Source organism: Pteropus medius, unplaced genomic scaffold (genome assembly GCF_902729225.1).
Source record: "Pteropus medius unplaced genomic scaffold, Ma_sr-lr_union100, whole genome shotgun sequence".
In the NCBI taxonomy this organism is placed as follows: domain Eukaryota; kingdom Metazoa; phylum Chordata; class Mammalia; order Chiroptera; family Pteropodidae; genus Pteropus; species Pteropus medius.
In genome coordinates, this window is record NW_024355205.1 from 28,036,966 (window position 1) to 28,063,441 (window position 26,476).

Here is a 26,476-nt window from a genome sequence, read left to right on the forward strand (position 1 = left end):
AAGATGACTCTACCCGGCAAAGCTATCATTTCAAATCAAAGGATAGATAAGAGCTTCCCAAACAAGAAAAGGCTAAAAGAGTTCATTACCACCAAGCCAGTATTAAAGGGAATGTTGGAGAGACTTCTTTAAAAGAAGAAAAAAATTTATCAAAAATATAAATAATAAAATGGCAATAACTACATGTCTGTCAACAAGTACTTCAAATGAAAAGAATTAAATGCTCCAAGCAAAAGATAGGGTGGCTGAATGGATAAGAAAACAGACCCTTACATGTGCTGCCTACAAGAGACTCACTTCAAATCAAAAGACAGACACAGACTGAAAGTAAAGGGATGGAAAAAGATACTTCATGAAAATGGAAATTAAAAAAAAAATCTAGGGTAGCAATATTTATACCAAACAAAGTAGACTTTAAAACAAAGGCAATAACAAGTGACAAAGAAGGACTGAGTAATCCCACTTGTGGGTATTACATGAAGAAACCAAAATACTACTGCGAAGGGACATGTGCATCCATATGTTCATTGCAGCATTATTTACAAGAACCAAGATATGAAGGCAATCTGGGTGTCCATCAATGGATGAGCGTACAAAGAGGTGGTACATATACACAATGGACTATTACTCAGCTATAAAAATAAATAAATGAATGAATGAATGAATGAATGAATGAATGACATGAAATCTTTACATCTGCAACAATATAGATGGACCTAGAGGGTACTGTGCTGGGTGGAGTAAGTCAGATAGAGAAAGACAAACACATATGATTTCACTTACATGTGGTATCCAAAGAACAAAATAAACAAATATAACTGAAACAAACTCATAGATACAGAGAACATTTTGAGGATTACCAGATGGGAGCGGGGTTGAGGGAGTGGGTTAAAAGGGGAAGGGATTAAGAAGTACAATTTTGGTAGTTATGAAATAGTCATGGAGATGTAAAGTATAGAATAAGGAATACAGTCAATAATATTGTAATAACTATGTACGGGGTCAGATGGATACTAGATTTATCGGGGTGATCACTTCATAAGTTGTATAAATGTCTAATCATTATGTTATACACCTGAAAACCATTTAGTATTGTATGCCAACTATAATTGAAAAATAAAAAATATTAAGAAGGAAGAAAATCAAGTCTTGCACTCCCAGACAAAGAAAATAACAATTATGTGGACGAACCAATTGTATTCTGCTAAAAAGATCCAGAATCGCATCCTCTAACATTTCTCAAAAGTCAGTGCCTTGGTAATTGAAAATATAATGGATTACATGAAGTTTCTACTGCGCCATGCCATGTTTTGCTCATGAGGCAGAGGAATGCATGGCATGGAGCACAATTCCAGATTGTGATTTCAGCCAGGTAAGCCCAGATCACCTTGGGTTTCATGGCTGTTCAGTCTGGATCATCTGACTGCCATTTAGAAGGCTTGGCACTCCTCTCAGCATTAGAGCTACAGGAGGTAATCATGTGGCCAGAATGACTGCAAGGGGCCAGGGCGGCCCAGGGGTGCCTACCTAGTTTCACTCCTTCAAGACTTGAGTTACTATTAAAACACATGTTCCTCAAGGATAGTTAGTAATTTAGACTGTTTAATTTTTACTTACTCTTCACAGTAAATAAGAATTAATATTTTTTTTCTTTCTTTTTTTTGTTTTTTGAAAACGAACATCAGGGATTTTTAGTCTAATTACAAAAATATGTTTTGTTCATTAAAAAAAACCTGGAAGCTATAACTTTACATATGTATGCACAATCTTTCTGAAGAGCAAGTTTTGAAAATTACAGAGAAACTGAGAAGCTTGCAAGACCACTGACCTGGGAAGTCATGAGACCTGGATTCTAGTTTTGACTGCAATTAAATAGTCGGTTGAATTTAAACAAGTGTAACAGCATCTCTGGACCTCAGTTTCCACATCTGTAACCTTCTACCTCTGATTTTTTTAGATTATTTATTAAGTAACATGTATCATATGCCTATCTATTTCATACAGTATTAAAACGACCTTGTATGACAGTTACATCTTATGATGAGAAAGTTAAGGGTCAGATAAGCTCATTCGTTTAACCAAACCTATAGGATATGGGGCAAAAGTGGGACTTACGGGTATCTCCTGACTCTAAGTCACATCCTCTTCTTTCCAAACTACAAAGTCTTTAATTTACTAGGGTGTAAGATGGCTCTGGGTTTGAGAAATGACCCTGTCAACAAAACCTCATTACCTACTTGACCCTTTGCCTATAATTAATTCTGTTCAATCACTTATCTATAGGAAATCCTGTTTTACATGTATGTGGTGAATAGTTTAAAAGACTGGATCTTGTCTACGGCCATGCCACCCTGAACAAGCCCAATCCCATCTAATCTCGGAAGCTAAGCAGGGTCGGGCCTGGTTAGTACTTGGATGGGAGACCACCTGGGAAGACCAAGTGCTGTAGGCATAAAAAATAAAATAAAATAAAATAAATAAATAAAATAAAAAAATAAAATAAAATAAAATAAAATAAAATAAAACAAGGACTGTAAGCTGACAAGGTCCTTGCAATTTGTGAGGTCAACCAAGGATTGCCTGGCCTAAAAAAAAAAAAAAGGTTGGGTCTTACTTAGGAAACGTATCTGATTTTCATTGCCATTCACTGACATTTGGAAGATGTGCTCTCAAATAAAGGAAGTCTTTGTCTTCTTTCTATCTGTACCCCAATGGTTGTAGAGAAATATATCAGAAAATAAGATCATAAGCAGATCAAACCCAACCATAACCAACTCTCAAAGACTGTCAGTCATACCTACAACCCAACAAAAGTAAGCTGTCCACCCAGTCTCCCTGCTGAAGGGGTAGGTTCCTTAATAACCCCAACTCCTCCCCTTCCCTGTTTGGGTTAAGGGCAAAGACTCGTCCCATGGCCAGCCAATCTACAGACTGTTCACTGGACTAAGATGTTGCCTGGCCAATAAATGCTTACCCAAACAGACCAGAATGCCTACTTCAGGAATCTGAATAGAAAAATAGGGTTGGGGTGGGGGGGCGGGAAGCAGGCCATTTAGTATCCAGGAAAGAATAGAGAAGACACTAGATGCATTGTGTCTTCATATTAAAGTTGGGCACCCAGAGTGAAATGAATAGACTCCTACTCCTGAGGATCCCAGACTTGTTTTGGATTCCAAATCATTTACTAGTTCCTGTTCCACATATCACAGGGTTTGTTCTGCTATGAACTCTGCTCTTGGGTTTCTGAGAGACTTTCTTGATAAACAATGTGTGTATACTGCTGCATTTATTTCTTCTTAATTATTGGAATAGGTGACTATCTAGTCTTTATAACCAAAAGAGCTGAATAAAAACCTGCACAATTATTTTGCTATATTACATACTACTAAATTCTATTTAGTAGAATATGCTTCTATTTGGTAGACTAAATTCTAATTAGTAGAATAATAAACTATTTTGTTATACTATACACTATTAAATTAATAGGGATTTGGCGTCTGATCTGCTGATTCCAGAGCTTTATTTATAATTGCTACATTATACTGCCTTTTACTCTTTTGGCTACTCCAACTGGCTCAATTATAAGCATTGAGAATCTTAAGAATTCAGTAGGACCTGCCAAGAAGAGATATTTAGTACCATGACTTACCTATCAGGCTAAAGATCACTTTTTTCCCCAAGACCAATTCCATATTGCATGGGAATAAATTTTAAGCATTTGATTTTATTCCATCCATAAATTCTATATCATTAAGAAGCTGGATTTTTTTTTAAATGACGTGAAACTATATCCAAAAATATGTATATCGATTATGTATGAAAGTAATGAATGTTCTTACAGGAGGGCAAGCACGCATCTCTTTATAGAAACTCTTTGGCCAATAAAGTTAAGCCAAAGGGTTCCAACCTCTGACTTATTCGTGGCACTCGGCCCTGTGGACTTAATTTTCATCAATAAAAATGAGTTCTGCATGCCTCACAAAAGAACACAACACTTGGATCTTTCCCTGAATTCTGATTCTCAATACATCTAGCTCATCAGATGCTAGTAGGAATCCTCGTTCACATATTTTAATTTAATGTTAACATTTCTCCATGGGCTCATTAACTACCTTCCAGTACAGATTAACCAATGAACCCTGAAAGAGGTCTCCAGTTGCTCTGCAAGGGTGATGAGCAATTCTCACCTTGCACTTCAGCCAACAAAAATGTTGTGCCATTTTACAAGCAGTAAAGCCCCAGAAGGCCACAGGATTCCATGGCATAATATATGCAGAAAAATAATAAAAGGTTTATGGCTCCAGGAGTGCCAACCAGTCTCAGCAGTGCCCCAAGGCAGGTAAAGCTGTGTCCTCACTCAGCCTCATGCCCTGACAACTTTAACCAAGGGCACTTAGGCTTGAAGTACCTGGTCTGCAATATAAAAACAGTCCTGTATTGGGGTTAACCACTTACACGAGATTCTGCCTAAGTGCATTTATATCTAATTGGAATTTTATTTAACAAATCAGGGGAACTATTTACTTAAATCATTAAAGCTAAGTTATTTTAATGAATGGGATGTTTTTATAGTCTTGGCAAGCCAAGAAAGTTATATTCCACCGCCTACTGGGAAAGAAACGACATTTGCTGCTGGAAGTCCAGTTGGATATTAGCCTCTGGTAGCTGACTTCCATCCAATCAAAATGTTCCTTGAAAAGCTTTCTCTACTCCCTGATAAATTCCTTGTACATACATCATGATGATAAATGTACACAGTGATATTATCGGGAAGTGGGTAAACCTTTCAAAAGTTACTATTTTATTATAGACCACTCTACACGGTCAGTACACCAACCAGGAGATGCTGGGTGTGGCAACCCCTAAAAAATAAAGTGAACAAATGGGGGTGCAGATGATAATCCAAGTAATTTAAGAGGAATTCCTTCCACTAAAATCATTTATAACATTTATTCATTTATTAAAATTTTAAAGTTTGTATAAATTTCTTTCATATATAGATTTGCTCGTGCCTAAAGTCAAATTATGAACTTCATGTCCTAGATGACGTTTGGCCTAAAATGGCATGGAGTACCAGAAGGCAATATCTGTCATTTACCAAATATTTGTCACTTTGCTTTTGCATTCATATAACTCTATATGTGTATATTCGATATGTAAATACATTCTTAATCTACACACATAGATATTCTATCTATACAAACACAAACATATATATATTCCTAACAACACACATATAGTTTTTTCCTCACTCAACTCTAAGGTAATCACCACCCAAAATATAATTGCTTACAGATTCTGTTTAGTTTCCTAAGATTTCTTGATCTTACAAACATTAATCTGGTCCAGGAAATTACACTGGCTAGATGCCTTCATGAAACATTGACTGGATTTCAAAAGAAATTCTATTTCTTCAGTAAAAGAAAGATGCGATGTCCACAAGGTCTTTGTGAGAAGACAAAAAGATCTGAATGATTTAAATCTATCCCTACTGCCTGCAGGTGAAAAAGCATGTGTGTCCCAAATGTTGAAGCTGTCACACGTGTTCTGCCCATATTCCTTAACCATCTAGAGGTGCAGCAGGTCTAGGCAGCTGTAAGCTAATAACTCATTTGATAGTATGTTCTGTTCTCATCCAGACACATTTGTGTTAGTGAATCCAGAAGTTTTTGATTTTTCCTAATGGCTTCAATTGGATGATTTCATTCAGGCAAGCTGCCTCTTCTTTTTATTTCTAAGCCTTTCCTGTGAGTATTCCTACACCAGGGGAAAAATATGTTTTTGATTTAACAAAGAAACATTACCTAAAATCAAGATTTTCAAAGTAACAATGTCTTCATATTTATAGACTACCTTTCTTTTCCTGATTAAAAAAAAAAAAAAAGTGCAAAGGTGACTCTCATCTATCACAGAAAACTCTACCTTTCCCCATACAAAAATGTCACCATCAAGCTGCCAACAGTATTTCCTCCAATCTCACCAGATCATTTTTCAAAGTCTGACTTAACTCATCACGATTTAACTTGAGATTGTGGACAACAGACTCTAGGAGGATGTGACTATAAAAATGGAGATATTAGTTTTAAAATGCATAAAATAAGCCCACTAACTCTCTCAACAGGACTGCTATATTTATTACTGAGTAACATATTGACATGGTAAATAATCTATACTATGTTAATTATATCACTACATAGAATTCATCGGTTTAGAGCAACACTGTCTAATTGAAACATAATACGACCCACAAATGTAATTTAAACTTTCTCGTTTTACATTCGAAAAGTAAAAAAAAAATTGAAATTTAATAACATATTTTATTTAACCCAATATATCCAAAATAGTATCATTTCAACATGTGGTCAACAGTAAAAAATTATTGAGATATTTTACATTCTTCTTTACAAAATTCACGGTGTTTTGTTTACATCTGCAGCACATCTCATTTCATACTGGCTGTGTTTCCAGTGTTTAGTAGCTCCAGGTAGGCAGACAGCGCAGATCTAAAGGGGTGGGCATTAAAGGACTGGATAAGCACTGTATGCTCACTACCAGCTCTCTCAGCTTTAGATGTGCCAGTATATGTCAGAAGTTTAAGTTGGCCAGTCTTTTACATCTGCCATGCTTGTTTCTTTAGAGAATGAAAACCAGTACCTAAAGTTCAAATTACTTTTCATTGGTATTAGTTGTAACATGCTAAGAAAATAAATCAGTGGTTATTGCTGTTTTATTTTTCTGCTGTAAAAAACTACCACAAACATAGTGACTTAAAAACAACACAAATTTATTATTTTACAATTCACGAGATCAGAAGTTTAAAATACACTGGCAGGGCTGCATTCTTTCTGGAGGTTCTAGAGAATTTGTTTCCTTGCCTTGGCAATTGTTTTTAGTAAGTAGGATTTGGCAGTTTCTGAAAGTAATTTAAACTGGAATTTTGTACCTTTCAACCTTTACCCAATTCAAAAGGTACAACGAGGTCAAAAGGTACAAACTACCAGTTATAAGATAAATAAGTCCTGTGGCTGTAAAGTACGACACGGTGACTATAATTAATAATACTGTATTGTATATTTGAAAGTTGCTAAGAGTAGATCTTAAAAGGTCTCATCACAAAGAAAAAAAACCTATGATCATGAAAGGTGATAGATGTTAACTCACTGTAGTTCATGGTAATATCAAATTACCTTCAACTTATACAGTCTATATGTCAATTATATCTCAATAAAACTGGAACAAAGGAATTTAAATATACGTTCTGATGATTTAGTGAAATACAAAATAATAGGTATCTGAGTAGAGGCTGGAGAGAAAGACTCTCCAGGTATGTATTACCTATTTTTAAGCTGCTTTTCCAAATTTCCAGAACAAACCTTCACCCTCAGTCCCAACTAATTAGTGCCACACCTATCATGAGTAGGCATAAAGGTATACTTTCTCACAAATAATATAGGATTTAACAGGAATCCTACTCTACTAAATTTATGTCATAAAGTAGAAAACATTTTAAATCAAATCAACAAATATTTAATGAGAACATTATGAGAAAGGCATAGTGCCCAGCTCAGAACATTCTATAACTTAAACTATAAATTCAACTTTCTGAAGAATAACAATTTTTAAAATTTCCCTTCTTAGCAAATCAGTATGGGCAAAATGGTCATTTTACTTACAAATTACTCATTGATTCCACTGGAATGCCGTTCTTTTACTGTTGTCTCTTCGACTTAACCTTCTTCTGAGGTTCTATTTATACACTAAAAGAGAGTAATGAGGCAGTAATTGAAATTTTAAAACATCTTCCTGGACCACTTGGACCACCGTATGAATCCCCCACTGCACCTTTTGAATGTGCTCAGGCTCTAACCTTCTTGTCCTTGGGGGATGTATTAGTCACCTTGGGCTGTCGTAACAAAATGTCATAGTCTGAGTGGCTTAAGCAACACTGTTCTAGAGACCAGAAGTCTGAGATCACGGTGCCAGCATGGTCGAGTTCTGCAGATAGAAGCCTTCTCACTGTGTGCTCACATGGCAGAGACAGACAGACAGACAGACAGACAGACAGCTCTCTGTTATCCCTACTGGTAAGAACATTAATTCCATCATTAGGGCCTGCCCTCACATGACCTCATCTAAACCTAATGACCTCCTGAAGCCCCATCTCCAAATACCATCACGGTGGTGGTTATGGCTTCAACATAAAAATTTGGGGGTTGCTGAGGGTGGGACACAATTCAATCCATATGAAAGAATACACAAGATCCCAGCAAAGAAGAACCCCAGAGAAAGTACATGCTCTGGCAGATCTGACCAAAGTCAGCCCTTTGGTCATTCCCAAGCTCCCCTGAATGAGTATGCCTAACATTCATTTTAGTGAAAACTCGGTTTCAGAAAGACAATGAATTTCATTCACAATTTGTCTGTTTAAAAAAAAAAAAAAGGCAAGTGTAGCCATTCGCCGTAGAGATTAACTGGAAAAGCTGTCTATTCTGAGTTTTATTCTATATAAACACAATGTAATTAAGACTTGTGTTGTGAATTTCAATAAAGCACGATTTAATACTACAGCAAGAGTGCCATTAAACTGTGAATATTAACTTTCCAATAATTTCTAGAAATTGTAATGAAATCTGTTTGGCAATAACATGACATTTTGACACCAATAAAAATACTTTATGTAGTTATGTAAGTGATAAAAATAAATGTTTTATAAAAATTTATCCAGAAGGACTTTTAACTAGGAAAAACAATCATAATTAACAAGATTTCATAAAGCATGCAGCAGCCAAAGATAACTTTTAGAGCAGCTGAAGGTGATGAGGTCATTGCTGGTCCTAAGTTCATAAGATCTGACCACCTGTAGAGATTTTTTAAAAGCACTTAAAAGAATTAATTTTCCAACTACGGACAGGCTGAGAGTCTCTCTCTTTTACGTGACTTTCTATTGTGCCAAAGAAATGGAACTAAACGCACACTTCAGCTTTTCAAGCAGCTGTTCCTATGGTGCAGGAGTAAGTGTGTAAACTCTACCAGTACCAGCTGGAAAAAAAGACATGAATCTACTATTTCCAAATGTATTATGGAGCCTAGATTTTGTTTCCAGGATAGAATGTGTCCAAAGTAACAAAATTTAAGAAGAGGGTTGTGAAATTATCCAGTGGATGAGTAATCATCTTGACAATTCAGCTGGCTGATACAAACATAGCTGTGCTGGCAGGTAACCCTATCATTTACTGTACTGGCCATTCAGTACTGGAGAGGTTCTTTTCAATACTTTTAATTGAGATCATTCTAGTACAAGAATATTAACAGCAACATCAGAAGAACAAAAATAAATTTTGTCAAATGTATTTTTCCCCCTCAATATGAACGTTACTTCCTTCAGGCCATAATAGATCAAGTAGATATAAAATAAGATTCTAGAAGATGTAAAGACCTAATTAATAAGGTAGTAATTTTATACTTTGAAATCAGAAATGAACTTTCTTTTCAAGAGCAGAGACTGGGAAAGACATTTTTAAGCACAATACATGAATAAGAAATCCAAAAAATTTTTTATAGTTTTTAAATATCTGCATAGCAAAAAATACTGTGAACAAAAGCAAAGGCAATAACAAACCGGAGGAAAATAACTACCAACCATGTATGAGAAATTTCCATGTAGTAGACATTTTGGGTTTTTTTTGCCCAGCACACAAATCAGTACCATAGTGTTGCTCTGGAGGTACCATTCTGGCTCTCTGGTTGTGCTGAGTCCCCACCCCAGACCCCAAGGAGATTACTTTACTACTTGGCCAGAGGATGGATTCAAGCATGAGCACATGATCCATTTGGAGCCAATAAAAAGGGATGAATGATAGGACTTTAGTTCAAGCAACTAGAAAAGACTCTTCCACTGAATTTGGTGGTGTGAGGCTATAAAGATACAGCCATCTTGGTACCAGTAGGAGAGCTAGCTTGAGGATGGAGCTGAAGAGGTAAAACCAAGGGATGAACCCCAGAGACATAATACCATTGCCTAAATAGATGAGACAGAAATAATAAGAATATTCAATGTCTTTAAATGTATTGAGGGGGGAGGAGCAGAGGGGAAACAATTAGAAGAGATGTGAGGGCTAAATTGTGATATACAGAAAACTATGCAAATAAAAAAAGTGGTTATTACTAGGTGTTGTGGGTTGAATTGTATTCCCCTACCATATATATGTGCCTTATTTGCAAATAGGGTCTTTGCAGATGTAATCAAGTTAAAATGAGGTCATACTGAATTAGGGTGGGCCCTAAATTCAATGACCGTGTGCTTATAAGGAGAGAGATTTGGAGCTACAAAGACATCCAGGAAAGAACGCCATATGAGGACCCGCACAGAAACAGGAGTTAGGCTGCAGCATGCCAAGGAAGGCCAAGGCTTGCTGGTAACCATAGGATGCTAGAAGAGGCAAGGAAAGCTTCTTGCCTAGAGCCTTCGCAAGGAACATAGCCTTTCTGACACCTTGATCTTGGATTTCTAGCTTCCAAAACTGTGAGAGAATAAATTTCTGTTTTTTTAAGCCAATCAGTTTGTGGTCATTTGTTTTGGCAGGCCTGAGAAACTAATACACTAGATAACAATTAACTACAAGGAAAAGCAAAAAGTTGTGCAACTGGTATAATACACAGATCAGTTTTGAATAGCATTTATATAGACAGAATAATGTAAAATAACATTGAGAAGATGGGGAGGGAGGGACTGGCAATTACAGTTATTTACTGAAGGCAGGAGAATTAAACTGTTGCCTTTTCTCATGAGAACTTTACCTTCTACCATGGAAACTTGAACAGATAATGTTCAAGTTGAGAAACCGAGTAACACTGGTATAAGGTTGGTATACAGATAATAGAAATAAATGGCCAAAGAAACACCTAAGAGTTGAAAATGGTCACCTCTGGAGAATGAAATATAAGAAATTGGGTGCTAGAGTGGACTGTTTTTTCAAAACTATTTATGTAGAACTGTTTGGCCTATTAAACTACGAGTTATCAACTTCGATGAAAACAAAAACAAAATAAAAAAATATATAACCAAAAATTAACAGACAATTCACAAAAAAACTCAGATGATGAATATATGAACACACAGTTAACCTCAATTAGCAATTTAAAAGCACAATTAAAAATGTGTACGCACTAAAACCCTGCCAGTCCACTGGGTTAAATCATAGAAAAAAATTCTACAAGATCAGATAAAAATATATTTAAGAAAGTTAATTATAGTGTTGTACATAACAGTGAAAACCTGGAAAGAACTAAATGTTTATCAATTGATATTTATCCATTCCAGATAAAAAAATGTTTTATATTTTTAAAGAATAAAATACTACATGACAATTAAAAGAAGTAAACTAACTTCATATATATATATATATATATATATAAACATAAATTTCATATAATGCTGAGTGAGAAAGTTAGAAGAACAATATGTCCAACCTAGTACCAGTTATACAAATTTGAAAACACATAAACACATGAATATTTAATGTAAAAGCATTAAAACATGGATTGGATGGATACACACTGAATTGATGAGAGATGTTACCTTGGAGTGAGAATTACGAAATGGACCTGGACATGGGTACAGAATGAACATGCACTTCATTTGTAAATACTTTAGTTCTTATATTTAAAAATTGTTTTAAGGAAACATGAGAAACTAGTAATAATTGTCAATTTTAGATGATGGGTACCCAGGACTTTAAAAAATGTAATCCACATACTTTCCTGTATTTTTTAGTTCTCAAATTTAAAAAAAAACTAAATGTAAAAATGTCTTATTGGGAAATTTCAAAAATTAACTCAAAAAGAATGCAAATACTGCAAGTCTAATAACCTATAGAGTACTGACGATGCCCCAGAACATGAGAACCACCAACGAAACCACCAAGCCCAGCAGTGTTACGGCTGAATTCCTCACTCATCCTGTGAGGACAGCATAATCCTGATACAGAAGAAAACTAGATTACTATTATTCCAAATTCAGCAAAGTATTAGAAGAAAAATATCATCTTGCCTGAGTGAGGTGTACAAAGAGTGGCATTCATGATAATGAGGGGGAAAAAAACCCTTAATCTTAAATTTCAAAGTATAAAATTTAGTGATTAAAAAATAAAAAGTAAAATTTAGTAGCCATTATATATTTTTTCAATTCTTTGCAAACTAGGAATAAAAGAAAACGTCTAACTGTACAAAAAAGACACTTTCCCTAGTCAAAAAACAAATGAGGATGCACTCTGCCAGGTACTGACCCATAAACTGAAATAAATTTAAATATTCTAAAGAGGAAAGCAAATGTCAGTTTTAGCAGATTATTTAGTTGTTTACTTAGACATTCCAAGAGCATCTACTGACCAACTGTTAGAAGTAATCAGCCAGGGGAACGATTTGGAAGTAATCAGCCAGGGGTATGACCCCCCGCCTCCCGCCCCCGGCGCCCTCTCCCATTGCCGCGCTTGCGCACGCACACTTGCGCATGCGCAGTTTTCACGCATGGGCCGGAGGAGAGAAAGATGGCGGCGCCCAGGTTCCCCACACCGCTGCACGGGCACGTGGGCCGCGGGGCCTTTAGCGACGTGTACGAGCCTGCGGAGGATACGTTTCTGCTGCTGGACGCTCTCGAGGCGGCGATGACGGAGTTCAAGGGGTGCGAGAAGAGCGAGGGTCCTCGCGGGACAGGGCTTGGGCGTCCCGAAGCGGCGGCGGCGGCGGTGGCTGGGCCAAGGAAAGGACTGGTGCCTTCCGTCCCGAGAGAAGGTGTCAGCTCACATAGCAAAGATTGACACCAGAACGCCGTCACTGATGATTTTCCTGTAGACACATGTAATGAGTGTGCCACTGATCTGATTTTGCCTAAATTTTGTTTTGGTCTCAGGAGCTTCATACCTCCTTACCATGCCATGATGCGCATGCCCCTAAGAGCGATATTATAACATTTAAAAACGATATTACGAAAATATTTCTTATTAATATAAAAATAGTAAATATTAAAAGTAGCGTGGTGTTATTTAATGTACTCAGTACATAAAACCACCTTCTAGCAATGGAAGGGCACAAAAATATAATGAGGTTGTGAGATGGAGTGAGGATGTATTTTTAAAGCCACTGTTTAGCATACCCAAGTCTGTAGCAACTGCCAATAGCCACCTAGGCACTTGAAATGTGGCTAGTGCGACAGAACTCAATTTTTCATTCAGTTGTAAAAAATTTAATAGTTACATGCAGCAAGTAGCCTAGAGAATTTTACCTAGCACCTTATAAATATAAGATCGACTTGTTGAAATGCTCGCTATAAATTTTAAATTCATAACAAAAAGAATGAATACTTACATTTTTAATGAAAGGAATTGGGTAATTAGATGTATTTAAAGATCAAAACTTGAAATGAGATTTCTCAGTATGAAACATAGCTGTCGGGCTTCAAAGATCTATCTAGTATTTTATCCCTCTTAACTTGGTCAGATTTTTCCATGTATAAAATGTCCCAACTCTTATTAAACTAGATTTTCATTGTAAACGATGGAACTTTTGATTTACTGGAATATAGACTGGAACAGTACTGTTTTATAACTTATATTTTATTCTCAAGCTATCCCAGAATGATTTACAAGCACAAATTGGCGTTGCAAAATAATGCTGTAAAAGGAGCAGATTTTGTTATAAAGTTTTGGATATTTCTGGTCTTGGAATTTTAATTACTTATAAGACCATGATAGTTATTTTCAAATAGAAGCCGCCTAGTAAGATTCAGCAGACCTTGGTACAGCATAATAAAGGCTTGTCAGATATATGGACTGGTCCCAAAAGTTAGAAATCCCTAGAATTTGTTGTTGGGTAGTAGTGTGGGGAGTTAGGTGCTAGTGACACTCCGAAATCCCATCAGACCTATTTCTGTAATAGAGATAGTTGGTCCTTTCGATGTATATATAAGATTATAGGCAAGGAAATTTTAAAGACAAAATACAGTGGAATGGAGAATTATTTGGTAGCGTTCTTAAGATTATTATTAACATTCTAAGTCTAGATACTTCAGTACTTTCCCGACTCAGTGTATAGCAGTACAAATGTGAAATTTCTTTTATGCTCTAAATATATAATCTGTAGAATGGAGGAACTTTTTTCTCTCAGATATGCTGATGAATTAACGTTCTATACTTCAAGATGATAGAGGAATGTCTTTCATAAATATTGTGACCCTATCATTTTAGGAAATACTAAACTAGGAGCTTCTTGGGGAAAGGGCCAATGTCTTTCATATAAAATTTCCAACCTGAATTAATGTTCTTCCATAGTTTTTATGTAATGTTTTATAGAAATTAATCTAAAGCCATCTATTAGATTACTATTTTATGGACTTAAGTTAAACACTCAAAATTTTAACAATTTTGAATTATGCAGTATTAAATGAACACAGTAGTTTTGAGACATTAGCTTATTTATAAATTTCTTATATTTCCATATATTTGTGGGTGAGATATATTGCTGGAGAAATATGTATTAAAAGCATGAGAGTTATTTTCTGTGATATATATTTTAATCCTACTGCACTAACATTTTATTTTGTTTTTTAGAGTGGAAATATGCCTTGAAGTAGGTTCAGGGTCTGGAGTGGTATCTGCATTCCTAGCCACTATGATAGGTCCTCAAGTTTTGTACATGTAAGTGTAAGAATATAAAATTCACATCTTCCACCAAGAGATACTATAAGTACTATAAATATTGCTTGGATGAAATCATTTTTGTAAGTAGGTAATATGTTTCTGATAGTGTTTATTTAAGCATAGTAAAGACTCAGATTGCAAATTAGTTTCCCTAAAAATTAACAACTGCATGTTCAAAACTGTTGTCAGTCTAATGATAGAAGCAGCGTAAGGATTCTAAGTCATCTCTAAATTTTTTTTTAGGTAAATAATTTGATCAGAAAAAATGTTATTAAAATTTCTTTTTAGAAAATTTGAGAATATAGAAGGTATAAAGAAGATAAAAATGGCCTGTAGATTTTACCACACAGTCCAACTTGTTTTTTTTCATTTTCTGTTTTTCATTTAACATTGTGTCATGAGCATTTCCTTTCAATAATTCCTTTTAAATTTAATTTTTGATGACTGCATAGTATTCCTCCAGTAGATTCATAACTTACTAAATTCCTTCAGATGTGTGTGCAGTTATGTGTATTCTTCTCTTGCACATAATATGTCTTTTTCATCAATATAACAAATCTCTTTTTCCCCATTATTAAAGCATTCACATTTTTTTCTAAATTGCTTTACATAAAAGGAATGGAACATTCCTTGAATTTTTCAGTAACAGATTTGTGTTGTGGGACATAGGATGTAGTTTTTTTTTTTTTCTTTTCTAATTTTAGGTGCACTGATATCAACCCTAATGCAGCAGTTTGTACCCTGGAGACAGCACGCTGTAACAAAGTTCATATTCAACCCATAATTACAGATTTGGTGAGCTGTTAATCTTTGCCCAATAATAATTAATTTCCTTTTAAAATAAGTTAAGATCTAAATGATTTAGGTCAAAGAAACTTGAGTAATGAATTAGCTATTAACTCACTGAAGAGTATACCCCATAGTTTATAAAGTAAGTTCTTAACCAATGTAATCTTCCTTGTTCACAATTCACAGAGAATTTCTACTGGCTCGTGTAGATCAAACATCTTTCTGTCAGAAGTGACAGAGTCCAGTTCAAACTGGCTTAAAAAGAGTGGGGTGAAAAAAGTAGGGTGGCTTCAGGCACAGCTGCCTGTAGGAACTCAAGCGATGTTACAGGCATCTTTGTCTTAGGTCTGAATTTCTAATGGCTCTGTTCCCTGGCAGTCTTTCCCTTCAGGGTAACAAGATACTTGCTATATCTTATTATCTATATTTTATTTCTCAGCAACCCCCATGGAAAGAAACACTTTTACTCAGTTAATCTAGCAAAAGCCCCAGAATGGGTAGTTTGAATCATCGTGGGTCATTTCCCTCTCTCAGTCTCCCACTTTGGCCAAGGGAGGTTGTAATTGAAGATGAATGACTTAGACCTGCATCATAGTCCCTCCCGCAGCTGGGCTGGGATAACCCTACCCAAACCACTTAGATTGCGAATGAGAGAGAGAACTTCCTCAGTGAAAGTCAAGGAGAAGTAATCAGAAGAAAGGAATGGGTCCTGGGCTATTGACAGCAACAAATGACAACTACAGAATCATCATTTTACTTGATTATATTAATGAAACTTGGATAATTTTGACCTTTTTTTAGTTATAAATATTAAGTGCCTTTTTATAAGCAAAAATTTATAGCATGTACCAAGTTGTCATAAGAAATATAAAATGCTTTCAGTTCCCCTTGACCTGCATTCTTATACTAATAAGGGTATTTATTTAGCTTTTCTGCTTTTTAAAATTCACAAATGGTTTTGCAGCGTAAAACAATAGTAGGCCAAAGATATAAGAAATTTTTTACGTTACTAAAAGTTGTTACTGCTGCTGAAAACTATATTGAGAAAGCTATTCATATGACTGACATGAAATCAATATGGTGATTTTGCTCTTTAAATTTCTTATCTTGGTTCTTTAATGTATCCATAATTTGTATGAACTATGTTTTTTGATAAAATAAAACTTTAGAAATAGAATTCAGAATATTTTCATTTCTTTCTTTGATATCTAATTGTTTCAGCCAATGCATTTGCAATTAGTTAAATAGAAAGCAGAAAAAGAAAAAGAAAAATCCATCTTCTGATGTTTTCTGTCATCTCATGAAACATTTCTCTTGGTTATGGAAAACAAATGTTTAAGTTAGCAGCTGTAGCTTTCAAGTTGTATACAGATCTGTGTAGAACATAAGCTACAAAATTTGAGTTTGCCTTTTTATTTTATCTTTTTTTTATTTGAACTCAGTGTAAACATATGAGCTATCGAACAAGAGATTTTCTTGAACATTTTATGTTCAATCTGATAGTTTATTTTCCCTATTTTTAGGTAAATTCATATAATCTTTATCTGAATGAAAATGTGAAAATATTTATCTCCATTTCTGTTTATAGGTGTGGCCTTTAAACACATTCTTTTTCTAAAAACAGATATTTTTAAAGATTTATTTAATTTATATTCTGGCTTAAAAGTATGATTATTGTTGAACATTTAGGTCAATGGCTTGCTACCAAGATTGAAGGAAAAAGTTGATCTTCTGGTATTTAATCCTCCCTATGTAGTGACTCCACCTGAAGAGGTAAGACATATAACAAAATTGTTATTTTCTATTTTCTTTCTAACATCAAATAATTTCATCATATGACGTTAGTCAGCTGCTGATCAACACAGACTGCTCTGATTTTATTCTTAATCGTCAATGGTTGGGTACTATTGGTAGACATAGGAAAGCAACCTAAAACAAAAGGAACTACAAACTGACCCATATGTATCCTTAACAGTCCTCTCTAGATCAGGCCATGGTATTTAAATACATGTGTGTGTATGTGTGCGTGTGTACATACATACGTACCAACATGTGTGCATACCCTTTATCATGAATGACAAATTTGCAAAACAAAATATTTGTTTGAAATGCATGATTTTAAAAATCTAATAATGAAGAGGTAACTCATATTAACCATCTCCCAATGTAAAGAGAGAATAGTCAAGGCAGACAGAGTTTACTAATGGACTAGGTGCTAGCTCTCCCTTGAATCATTGTGCCTGTTTTACTCTTTGGTGATCGTTCTCTGGAAAGGCTAATAAGATTAAATTCCTCTCTACCAAGATGAGAAAGGCTTATTTAGCTGCTGTTACTCCTAATGGCAATTACACAACTAAGAAGCTATTTCTGTGCTGACATGTGAACTCATGAAAAGGAAAGTCATTGTCATAATGTAAACAGCAGTTGAGGGAAATGCAACTTAATACAATTCTCTGGGCAAACACTATGGGAATAAATATAAAAAGTGGTAAAAATGTTACAGTCCAATAATCTCAGTACTTGAGATCTAATTTAAGGAACTCATTCAACAGTAGAATATTGAAATTCACAAAAATTCTTATTGCATCTTTATTTAAAATGGCAAATAATATGAACCTATGTAACAGAAGAGAAACAGTTAAATAAATCGTGGCCTATCAGATCTACAAATTACAGGGAAGACTACTGGATGAAGAGGAGGTTCTGGGGACGTGGGAACATGAATGGGCTTCTTTCCTCCCACATCGCTCGTACGAAGCTATGTGCTTGTTTCTTGAGCCTTACAGGTTCCAGGGCATATAGAACATTGAAGGTAGGCAATTCCTTGGCCTCTGTCGCAGTCCCAAAAGAGAGTGTCACAGTTCCTGTGGGACGAGAAGTTAGCTGGAGGACAGGATCAAAATGCAGCACAACAAAGGTCTCCTAGAGCATAAAAACATGTTTTACAAAGTAAAATATAAGGAAATTAATGAAAAGAAAATGTGGTCTCTGTCAAGACCTAAATTAGTAGTCTGAAACCAAATGCAAGAAATATTTCAGTGCACAGCATATGAAGAGAAAAAGATGGAATTATGAAGGGAAGAGATAAAGAGAATTAGAGGTTAGATCCAGGAGACATAATATACAAGTAATAGGAGCTTATGCATGTAAAAAGTAGTGGCCTCTACTTACTAGTATACCCAGAAACAGGAGGTTAGATGCTATTGGTTCATGCCTGTAATCTCTGAAGGATCAAGAGCTGGTACAGCAGTAGGCCCAGGTAGCAGGCAAACAGCAGTCAATCAAACATGACTCCTCTCTCATGAGGGTGGACACCTCCCTTCTGTGGCCTGTAAGAATGTGATTGGTACTGGCCAATCTTCCTGGAAGGTGATCTCTAGTGAGAGCAGATAAACCTGGCTGAGCATCCCTGAAGAGGTATATAAACGGTCCAGCACAAAGGGGTCCTAGTTCATACTGGAACAGAATGACAAAAGACAGTCTTGGCAAAAGCTGCCATCCCTAGGCACTCTGTCCACAGACCACTGTACCTAATGAAACATCCAGAGAATGGGCTCCACCAAAATAAGGGGGAAAACCAAGGAAGAGGAAGACATGAGCCCTGGAATAAGAAGGAATTATAGGAATAACAGAAATGGAAAGTCTCCTGGAAAAAAGTCATGACGAAAACAGAACTGATAAATTCCTTATTTAAAAAAAAATATGATTAATTTTGTGGAACATATTGAGACGCTTATGATAGATATGAGAATAACTTACATAGAAGCAAAATAATTAAGCAGATGGACACATTGAATGCCCATCAATAGCTACATAAGATGATAATTTTCCACCATATTATGCAGTCATTAAAAGAAAAAATTAGAACTATACTAGATCGTATGATGAGATTTCCATAAGGTATTGTGTGAAAAAAGCAAAATACAGGTAAGAATGTAGAATATAATGCTATCTTTGTAAAACATGGACAGAAAGAAAAACCGTGTGGATGTGTGTGGGGGTGTTGCAGAGTAGAACATGGGAGAGGAGCAGACAAGCAAAACTGAAGGGAAAAGTGCAGTTTTTTTTAAGCAGGTGTATGAACATATTTCTCCTATCTGTGAAATTTTATATGGCTATAAAATTATTTTTAATGAGGAAACATATGCCATGTTAAATGAATAAAAGCAGAGGTCACAATTATATACCAAAATAAACTAAAATAGGGACAAAAACTTTGAAAAAATAGAAAATACTTGTATTAAGGTTTAACTAGTTTTTGATTTTTTTCAAAATATTTACTTATGAAAACAATATACAATGATAAGGACCTAAAGATTTTTAATACATTTATAAACTCTCAAGGGTTTTGCTTCTCCAATAGGATTAGATCATTATAGGAAAAAATGTGACAAGTGAGTTCCTAAAAAAAAAGTCTATATGATTCATATGTTAAGTAATCTAGAAGAGAGCCAGATACTGTGGGGCATTTTGAAACTGTTTCTGCGAAGTAAATCTCTTATATTATAAGCTTTCCCTTCTAGTTTCTCCCAGTCGTTCTATGTTAAATACAAGAATTACCTCTGTCTTGTTATAAGCATTGTATTAATAATATCAACTATTATTAAGTCCTTAATGGGAACAAGACACTTCGAATTTTATATTTCCTCATTTTTTCCAAAAAAAAAATAATTTTTTATCTTTTTTGCTAATCTTATAGTGGGAAACTATTGTTTTTCTAATTTTACAGTTAAGGAAGAAAGCTAATTCACAAAGATTACACATTTAAACAAGGTTACAAGACTAAGAAATGGTGGGGCTCAGATTAAACTTTGCTGCCTCCTGGACAGCAGAAAAATTCAAAATATGTACTTGTTTCGTGAATGTTACTTGTCAGAAAGATTCAGTGTGTGGTTCTAAATGGAATGTGACTTGTGTTAAAACATAACAATCCTCCTAACTGGTCACAGGTAGGAAGTCATGGAATAGAGGCCGCTTGGGCCGGTGGCAGAAATGGTCGCGAAGTCATGGACAGGTTCTTTCCTCTGGCTCCAGATCTCCTTTCACCAAGAGGGTCATTCTACTTAGTTACCATTAAAGAAAACCACCCAGGTAATACAGACCAGTTTATCTTTTAACCATGTCTTTTGCTGAAATCAGAAGTTAATAATGTGAAAGAGATAATTTATAAAGTAACCTGGAACGTTATGAGTATAATCACTGTTGACAGCTAATACAACACATGTTGAAAGAGGAGAGAGATTTTTAAGAGGTAGATCTGGGGTTTTTCAAAAAGTGTTGTCTTTGGGGAGGTAGTTTTCCTCTAATTCGTAAACTAATATACAAATACAAATCTGTAATTTCTCCTTCTAACACCTCACCCCCCATATTGTGAATTTTCTCTCCATCTCTAGTCTTAATGCTCTTGACAATTCTGCTATATACTCTTTAGTTCATCTGAAGTTTTATCATGAAAGCGACCTCATGGTATGGATTTTTACATCTTAGTTTTCAGATTACTTTGTAACTAAATTGACGATAATCTTTCTTCTCTTTTTCTGTACACTTTGGTTTGGTTTTTGTTTTATACCTTATAACCTTAGCCCCTTAAATCACATCGTGATTTACTAGGTGTTTTGGGAGTTTGTTTGTTTGTTTTTGGTAACTCCATTTTCTTAGTTAGGTCTTTTTAGTGTTATTTATTTGTAAAAGGGGTGGTTTTGCTTTTTTTTTAATATACCTGAAAAAAATAAGCTACTTTATTTACTCTCCTGTGCAATGTTACTATACAGTTGGCCCATACCTTTATTGATATTTTTTATCCACAAGGAAGGATATAAGGCAAAGATTGGAGCCAAGCAACTAAAAAGCTAATTGCTGTAATAACAAGTATAATTGACATTTCTATTGAGTCCAAAGTGGGCTACCACTGCAAAGCAGGCCATTCAGTCTAATTAGAACTCTCAGCAACACCTTTAAAATACCGAGTGCTCCCATCTGTCTGAAATCCAAGTTCACTTTAATAGAAATTTACTTGGTATACATTGTTTTCTCAGATGAATAAAATTTGTAAATAGTCTATCACTTATTAAACTGTTTAGCAATTATACACACTTCACCAAATGATTTAATCGGATGTTACCTTTTGTTTTCATTTCATTTTAGAAGAAATTTTGAAAACAATGAAGATGAAAGGTCTGCAGGGGACTGCCGTACTTTGCAGGCAAGCAGGCCAGGAAACCCTTTCGGTCCTCAAGTTCACCAAGTCCTAATACACAGTGTCTGATCTCTCTACAGAAGCTGAATGTATTCACCATATTTTGAAACTGAAGTCATTTCTTGATGAACAAGTAAAAATTGTCAGAAATTTGTCACATAGAAAAAGGTGGAAGGATTGGGCATTCTCTTTTACCCAGGAATCAAGCCTACAGAAATATTTGCATAAATGCTCGTAAATACAGTGTATATATAGTTTGTATTTTATATATATATAAAATATACATATTATATTATATATGAAAGAATATTCATTTCAGCATTACCTACAATAGCAAAACAGGGAAATCTGCCTAAAGGTCCATCAGTAAAGGGATTGGTAGAATAGATTACAATATATTCATGAATATGAGTCAGATCTGGATGTACTGAACCAAAAGGGATTCATGATGTACTTTTGAGTGGGAAAAAAATAGAAAGTTGTATATTTTTGAAAACCTACAGAGAGGGTAGGTTTGTATGTGTGTATCAGAAAATCTTAGAAGATACCAGGTGGGAATGGAGGAACTTTCATCTTTTGTGGTAGCATGTCCACAGTGATAATGTATTACTTATATAATTTTTTTAAGCTTTTATTTACATTTTTTTTTTTTTACTTTTACTTGTTTATTGTCTTCATTGTATAATTTAGAATGCCTTCTGCCTCCATTCTCCTCCCTGGTCAGATTTTTCCTACCTTTTTATCCTTTATCACATATTTGTTTTCTTCTTGCATATATATTGCAAACTGCTGTACATTTTTTCTCAGATTAAGAATTGTATATAAACTCAATATTCTTAAGGTAGTCACATTTTGAAAAGCTTATGTATATCTTTCAAGAAATGTCAAATTACCTTTGTTAAATTTAGAAACCTCTTTTTCTATAACTTCCACATTATGCATAGGGCCAGAGTGAGAGGAATCTTGATTATAGTTTTGATGTGGCTACCTGAGAATCAGAATCACCTGTGGAAGCTTTTTAAGATTATAAACTCTAAACTTCACCATAAAAAATCTGTATTTTTAAAAATTTACTTCAGCATTCTTTAAGACAAGCCTGCCAAAATTGAGAACTATTGCTTTAAATAGTATTGTCATTTAATCCTTAGGACAATCTACAGAAAGAGTGGAAGTATCCTTCTTTGATGTTCAGAAAGCTTAAATAATTTGTTCAGAGAAGCACAGTAATAGAGGTAAAGCCAGTATGGCAGCCTTGAGACACAGCTGTGACTTCAGAAACTTTTTATCCATTTGCTTATGCCACTTTCAGCAGCAAAAATGCTAAAGTTAGTATGTACTCGAATCTGATATCTGTAAATGGATTCCCTTTCCCAGAAGTAGTGCCCTGTGAAATCTTATAAGTAACCTCTCGTATCCCAGGAAGAAAATAAAAAGATGGAAAAAAAGCCTTCTTAGAATGTTATTGTGGGTTTTTAGTCATAATTTTGGAGAATGGGGTCTTGAATATTTTTCAGATAATGTTTGAAACACTTTAAAATTAGTATAAAGGACTTCTATTATCTTAAGAGACTAAAACCATAGGAATACTACATAAAAGGCATTGTGTCCGCCCCTCCCTCCCGCCCCGCAGAGTCACATGCTGAAGCCCTAATTCCCAGTACCTCAGAATGTGAGGTAGTTGGAGGTAGGGCCTTTAAAGAGAGAAGTTAAAATGAGTTTACTAGAGTGGGCCCTAGTCCACGCTGACTGATGTCCTTATCCAGAGAGATTAGTACATATAGAGACACACCAGGGTTGGCCGCACACAGAAGAAAGACCAGGTGAGACAGGAAGTTATCTGCAAGCCAAAGAGACAGGCCTTGAGAACCTGAACTGGCCAACACCTTGACCTTGGACTTCCAGCCTCCAGAACTGTGAAAAATTTCTGTTGTTTAAGCCACCCAGCCTGTGGTATTTTGTCACGGTAGCCCTAACAAACTAATACAGCAGCTAAAGACAGGGAAGTACCTACATTGTTGTAAAGAAGAGAAAGAATGCTGGTGTGAAAAGTGGGTGCTGGTGACCAGTAAGGACTGGGGCCCTGAGCCTTCAGGAGGAGAGCTGCAGTTATAGCTCCGTTGGCATTAAAAAGAGCTGTTAAATGTTCTTAAAAAGGGGGCCTGTAACACTACATCATTAGCCCAGAGAAAGCAGCAAAAAAATGAACTTCATCTGGACCTTGAATAGAAAGAAAAATGGTAATGATTTGTGGTCTGTGCTACACTCTGTTAGAGGATTTGTATTGTCTGTGTGGGGTACCAACATTAACAAGAAAATTTTAACAGTAAAGGTATCCAGACCATTGATCACCACAAAGTTAAATTACAGTCAGTAAAAGCAGAAAAAAAAAAAAAGAATTTTAAAAACAACAGGAATACAAATAGTGGGACTGTTATATTCATATTATAGAATGTTAGAAATGTTTGAAAAACTAACAATCATAAAGAAAAGCACACTGAACATACTATTTGGAAAGAACAAGTCGACTCTTAGAAATGAACATACTATTTGGAAAGAACAAGTCAACTCTTAGAAATGAGAAATAGAATTCCTGAAATCAAAAACCATAGTGAATAAGGTAGACAGCTAGAAAGAGAATTAATGATGATGGAGCATAGAATGAAAAGGTCTAGCAAAACAAGAGTCCCAAAAGGAATGTAAAAGAGGCAATATTTGGAAAGATAATAGCTAATATTTTTCCAGAATTGACTTTTAAAAAAGAAGATAGATCCTTCAAGCATAAACAGACTAAAGGGAAATCCACACTTAGACATGTAGTAGCAACACTGTGAAACACCAAAGGCAGAGATCTTAAAAGGCAGTCAAAAAGAAGGCACAAATCACTGTCAAGTAGGGTTTGGCAAACTTTTTGTAACAAAAGTATTAGAACACAGCCATATCCATTCATTTGGTATTGCCTATGGCTGCTTTGGCTTACAGTGGCAGAGTTGAGAAGTTTTGACAGACCACAAAAGCCATAAGGCCCACAAACCACAAAATATTTACTGTCTGGTCCCTTTAATATGTTTGCCAACCCCCACTATAAAGGAATGATAATTGAATAACAATAGAAGCTAGAAGCTGGAAGCCAGTGGAAAAACATCTTCAAAATGTTGAGAATAATGGTTCTTTTGTGTTCCAGAAAAACTGTCTCAAATGAGGTTTTAAAAAGTAATTTATATGTAAAAACAAGGACTTTTACCAATAAAAGATCTACAATAAAAGAAGTTTTAAAATATGTACTTAAGGAAAAAGGAAAAACATCCTCAGAGATAAAGATAAATATGCATGTATGGTAGGCTGAGTAATAACTCCCTAAATTATCAGTGTTCTAATCCCTAGACTCCTGCGAATGTTACTTTGTATAGCAAAAGGAACTTGGCAGGTGTGATTCAGTTGAGGATCATGAGATGGAGAGAGAATCCTGGGTTATTCACTTGGCCCTAAATGTAATCTCAGGCGTCTTATGAGAGGCAATGGGAGATTTTACAAAAGAGAACATATTAGGGTAAGCTGCCTGCTGTTACAACCCCAAAATGTGTGTGGCATAAGGAAGTCAGAGTTATTGTGTGCTGAGGTAGATCACTGTCCCGAACGGTTGTGGGAAGGGGGCTGACAGGAGGGGCTATATTCCATTATTCATGCATCAGCCCAGAACCTTTCCATCTTGTGATGCCACCATCTCCAACATTGCCTTCCAAGGATGGAGGGTAACACATGGGAGATTTTCATGGGCCAATTTTATGAATGGCTTCCCTCACTTCCTCCTTTATTACATCAGCCAGAACCCAACCTCATTGCAAGGTCGGCAAAATTAATTCAGCCATCTCAGGAAGGAGAGGAAATAAAAGGATATGTAGAGCACTAGCAGCTTCTGCTGTCTGGGAACAATTCTCATTCATCATTCTCTGTGATTCCACTCTGCGTTGTCTGTTCTTCCCCTTGGCCACATTTGAGATGGGTGTTGCCTGGTGCCACCACTACGCACAGCATGTGACCTGTAGTCAGCATGGAAAAGGAAAAGAAAATGGAGGATCGTGTACGGGAGATTTTTATGGGCCAGTCCTGGAGGTAGATGTATCACTCTGTCCACATTGCAATGGCTAGAACATTTTGGGGGCTTGGAAATTTTTGCTGTCAGCTTCCTGCCCAAGGTACATTTGAGAAGCACGAGGTTTGCTTTTTTGGAGGTAGGCTTTAGGTTTCTCTGACAATAGATTTCTTTGAAAATTGACTAGGCTTTTGATACATTTGCTGAGTCCCATATGCCAATCACTGCATCCAATTCATTTTGTCCTTTCCAATTCATTGAGACATAGGTCTCAAAAGCGCTTTATATCTTCTTTACATCCATACCTTTCTCTCAAAACAGTGGTAGAGTTGGACAATGGGAAGATAGCATTCTTAATCTGATCTTAAGAAGACTGTGTTATTTTACTGTTTGGAATCTAGAAGCTGTCAGATTTTTCAATCGTTCATTACCTCACATTTTTACATTCTCTCTGACTTCTCATTACTTTTTATAAACTGGTCCATTGTTTCCTATAACACCTTTCCAATATGCAGTCAATAACAGTCAACATCCACTATAAACAGTTTTCCAACCTCTTCCCTTAAAGCTCAGCTGATACTTAATTACTTCTCACAGTTTTACCAATTGTTTTGCCAGTGTATAACATAGGTCACCATCTTCCCAGTTTCTGATATCAATTAACTCACCTCTCCCCACGCCACAAACAACTAAACCAAAACCACATAT

At 35.5% G+C, this 26,476-nt stretch overlaps 1 protein-coding gene, 1 long non-coding RNA gene and 1 pseudogene across 5 annotated transcripts in view; 2 read left to right on the forward strand and 1 right to left on the reverse strand.

Moving 5' to 3' along the window:
- The window catches only part of LOC120598712 (uncharacterized), a 95,656-nt gene extending 83,127 nt beyond the window's left edge, over positions 1–12,529 (reverse strand). For all 4 annotated transcript variants that reach the window (XR_005651721.1, XR_005651718.1, XR_005651719.1 and 1 more), the window contains exons 1-2: positions 12,388–12,529; positions 7,674–7,757 (exon numbers count right to left, since the gene is read on the reverse strand). This is a non-coding gene — a long non-coding RNA (uncharacterized LOC120598712). The remainder of the gene's footprint in view (positions 1–7,673; positions 7,758–12,387) is intronic.
- Positions 2,334–2,452, forward strand: LOC120599194 (uncharacterized; annotated as a pseudogene).
- HEMK2 (HemK methyltransferase 2, ETF1 glutamine and histone H4 lysine) lies at positions 12,514–23,114 on the forward strand. Its single transcript, XM_039857711.1, has 6 exons — positions 12,514–12,679; positions 14,604–14,690; positions 15,398–15,488; positions 17,172–17,255; positions 20,432–20,573; positions 21,627–23,114. The coding sequence occupies exons 1-6, from the start codon at positions 12,546–12,548 to the stop codon at positions 21,731–21,733; spliced, it is 645 nt and encodes a 214-aa protein (XP_039713645.1). The 5' UTR covers positions 12,514–12,545; the 3' UTR covers positions 21,734–23,114.
- The last annotated feature ends 3,362 nt before the right edge of the window (positions 23,115–26,476 follow it).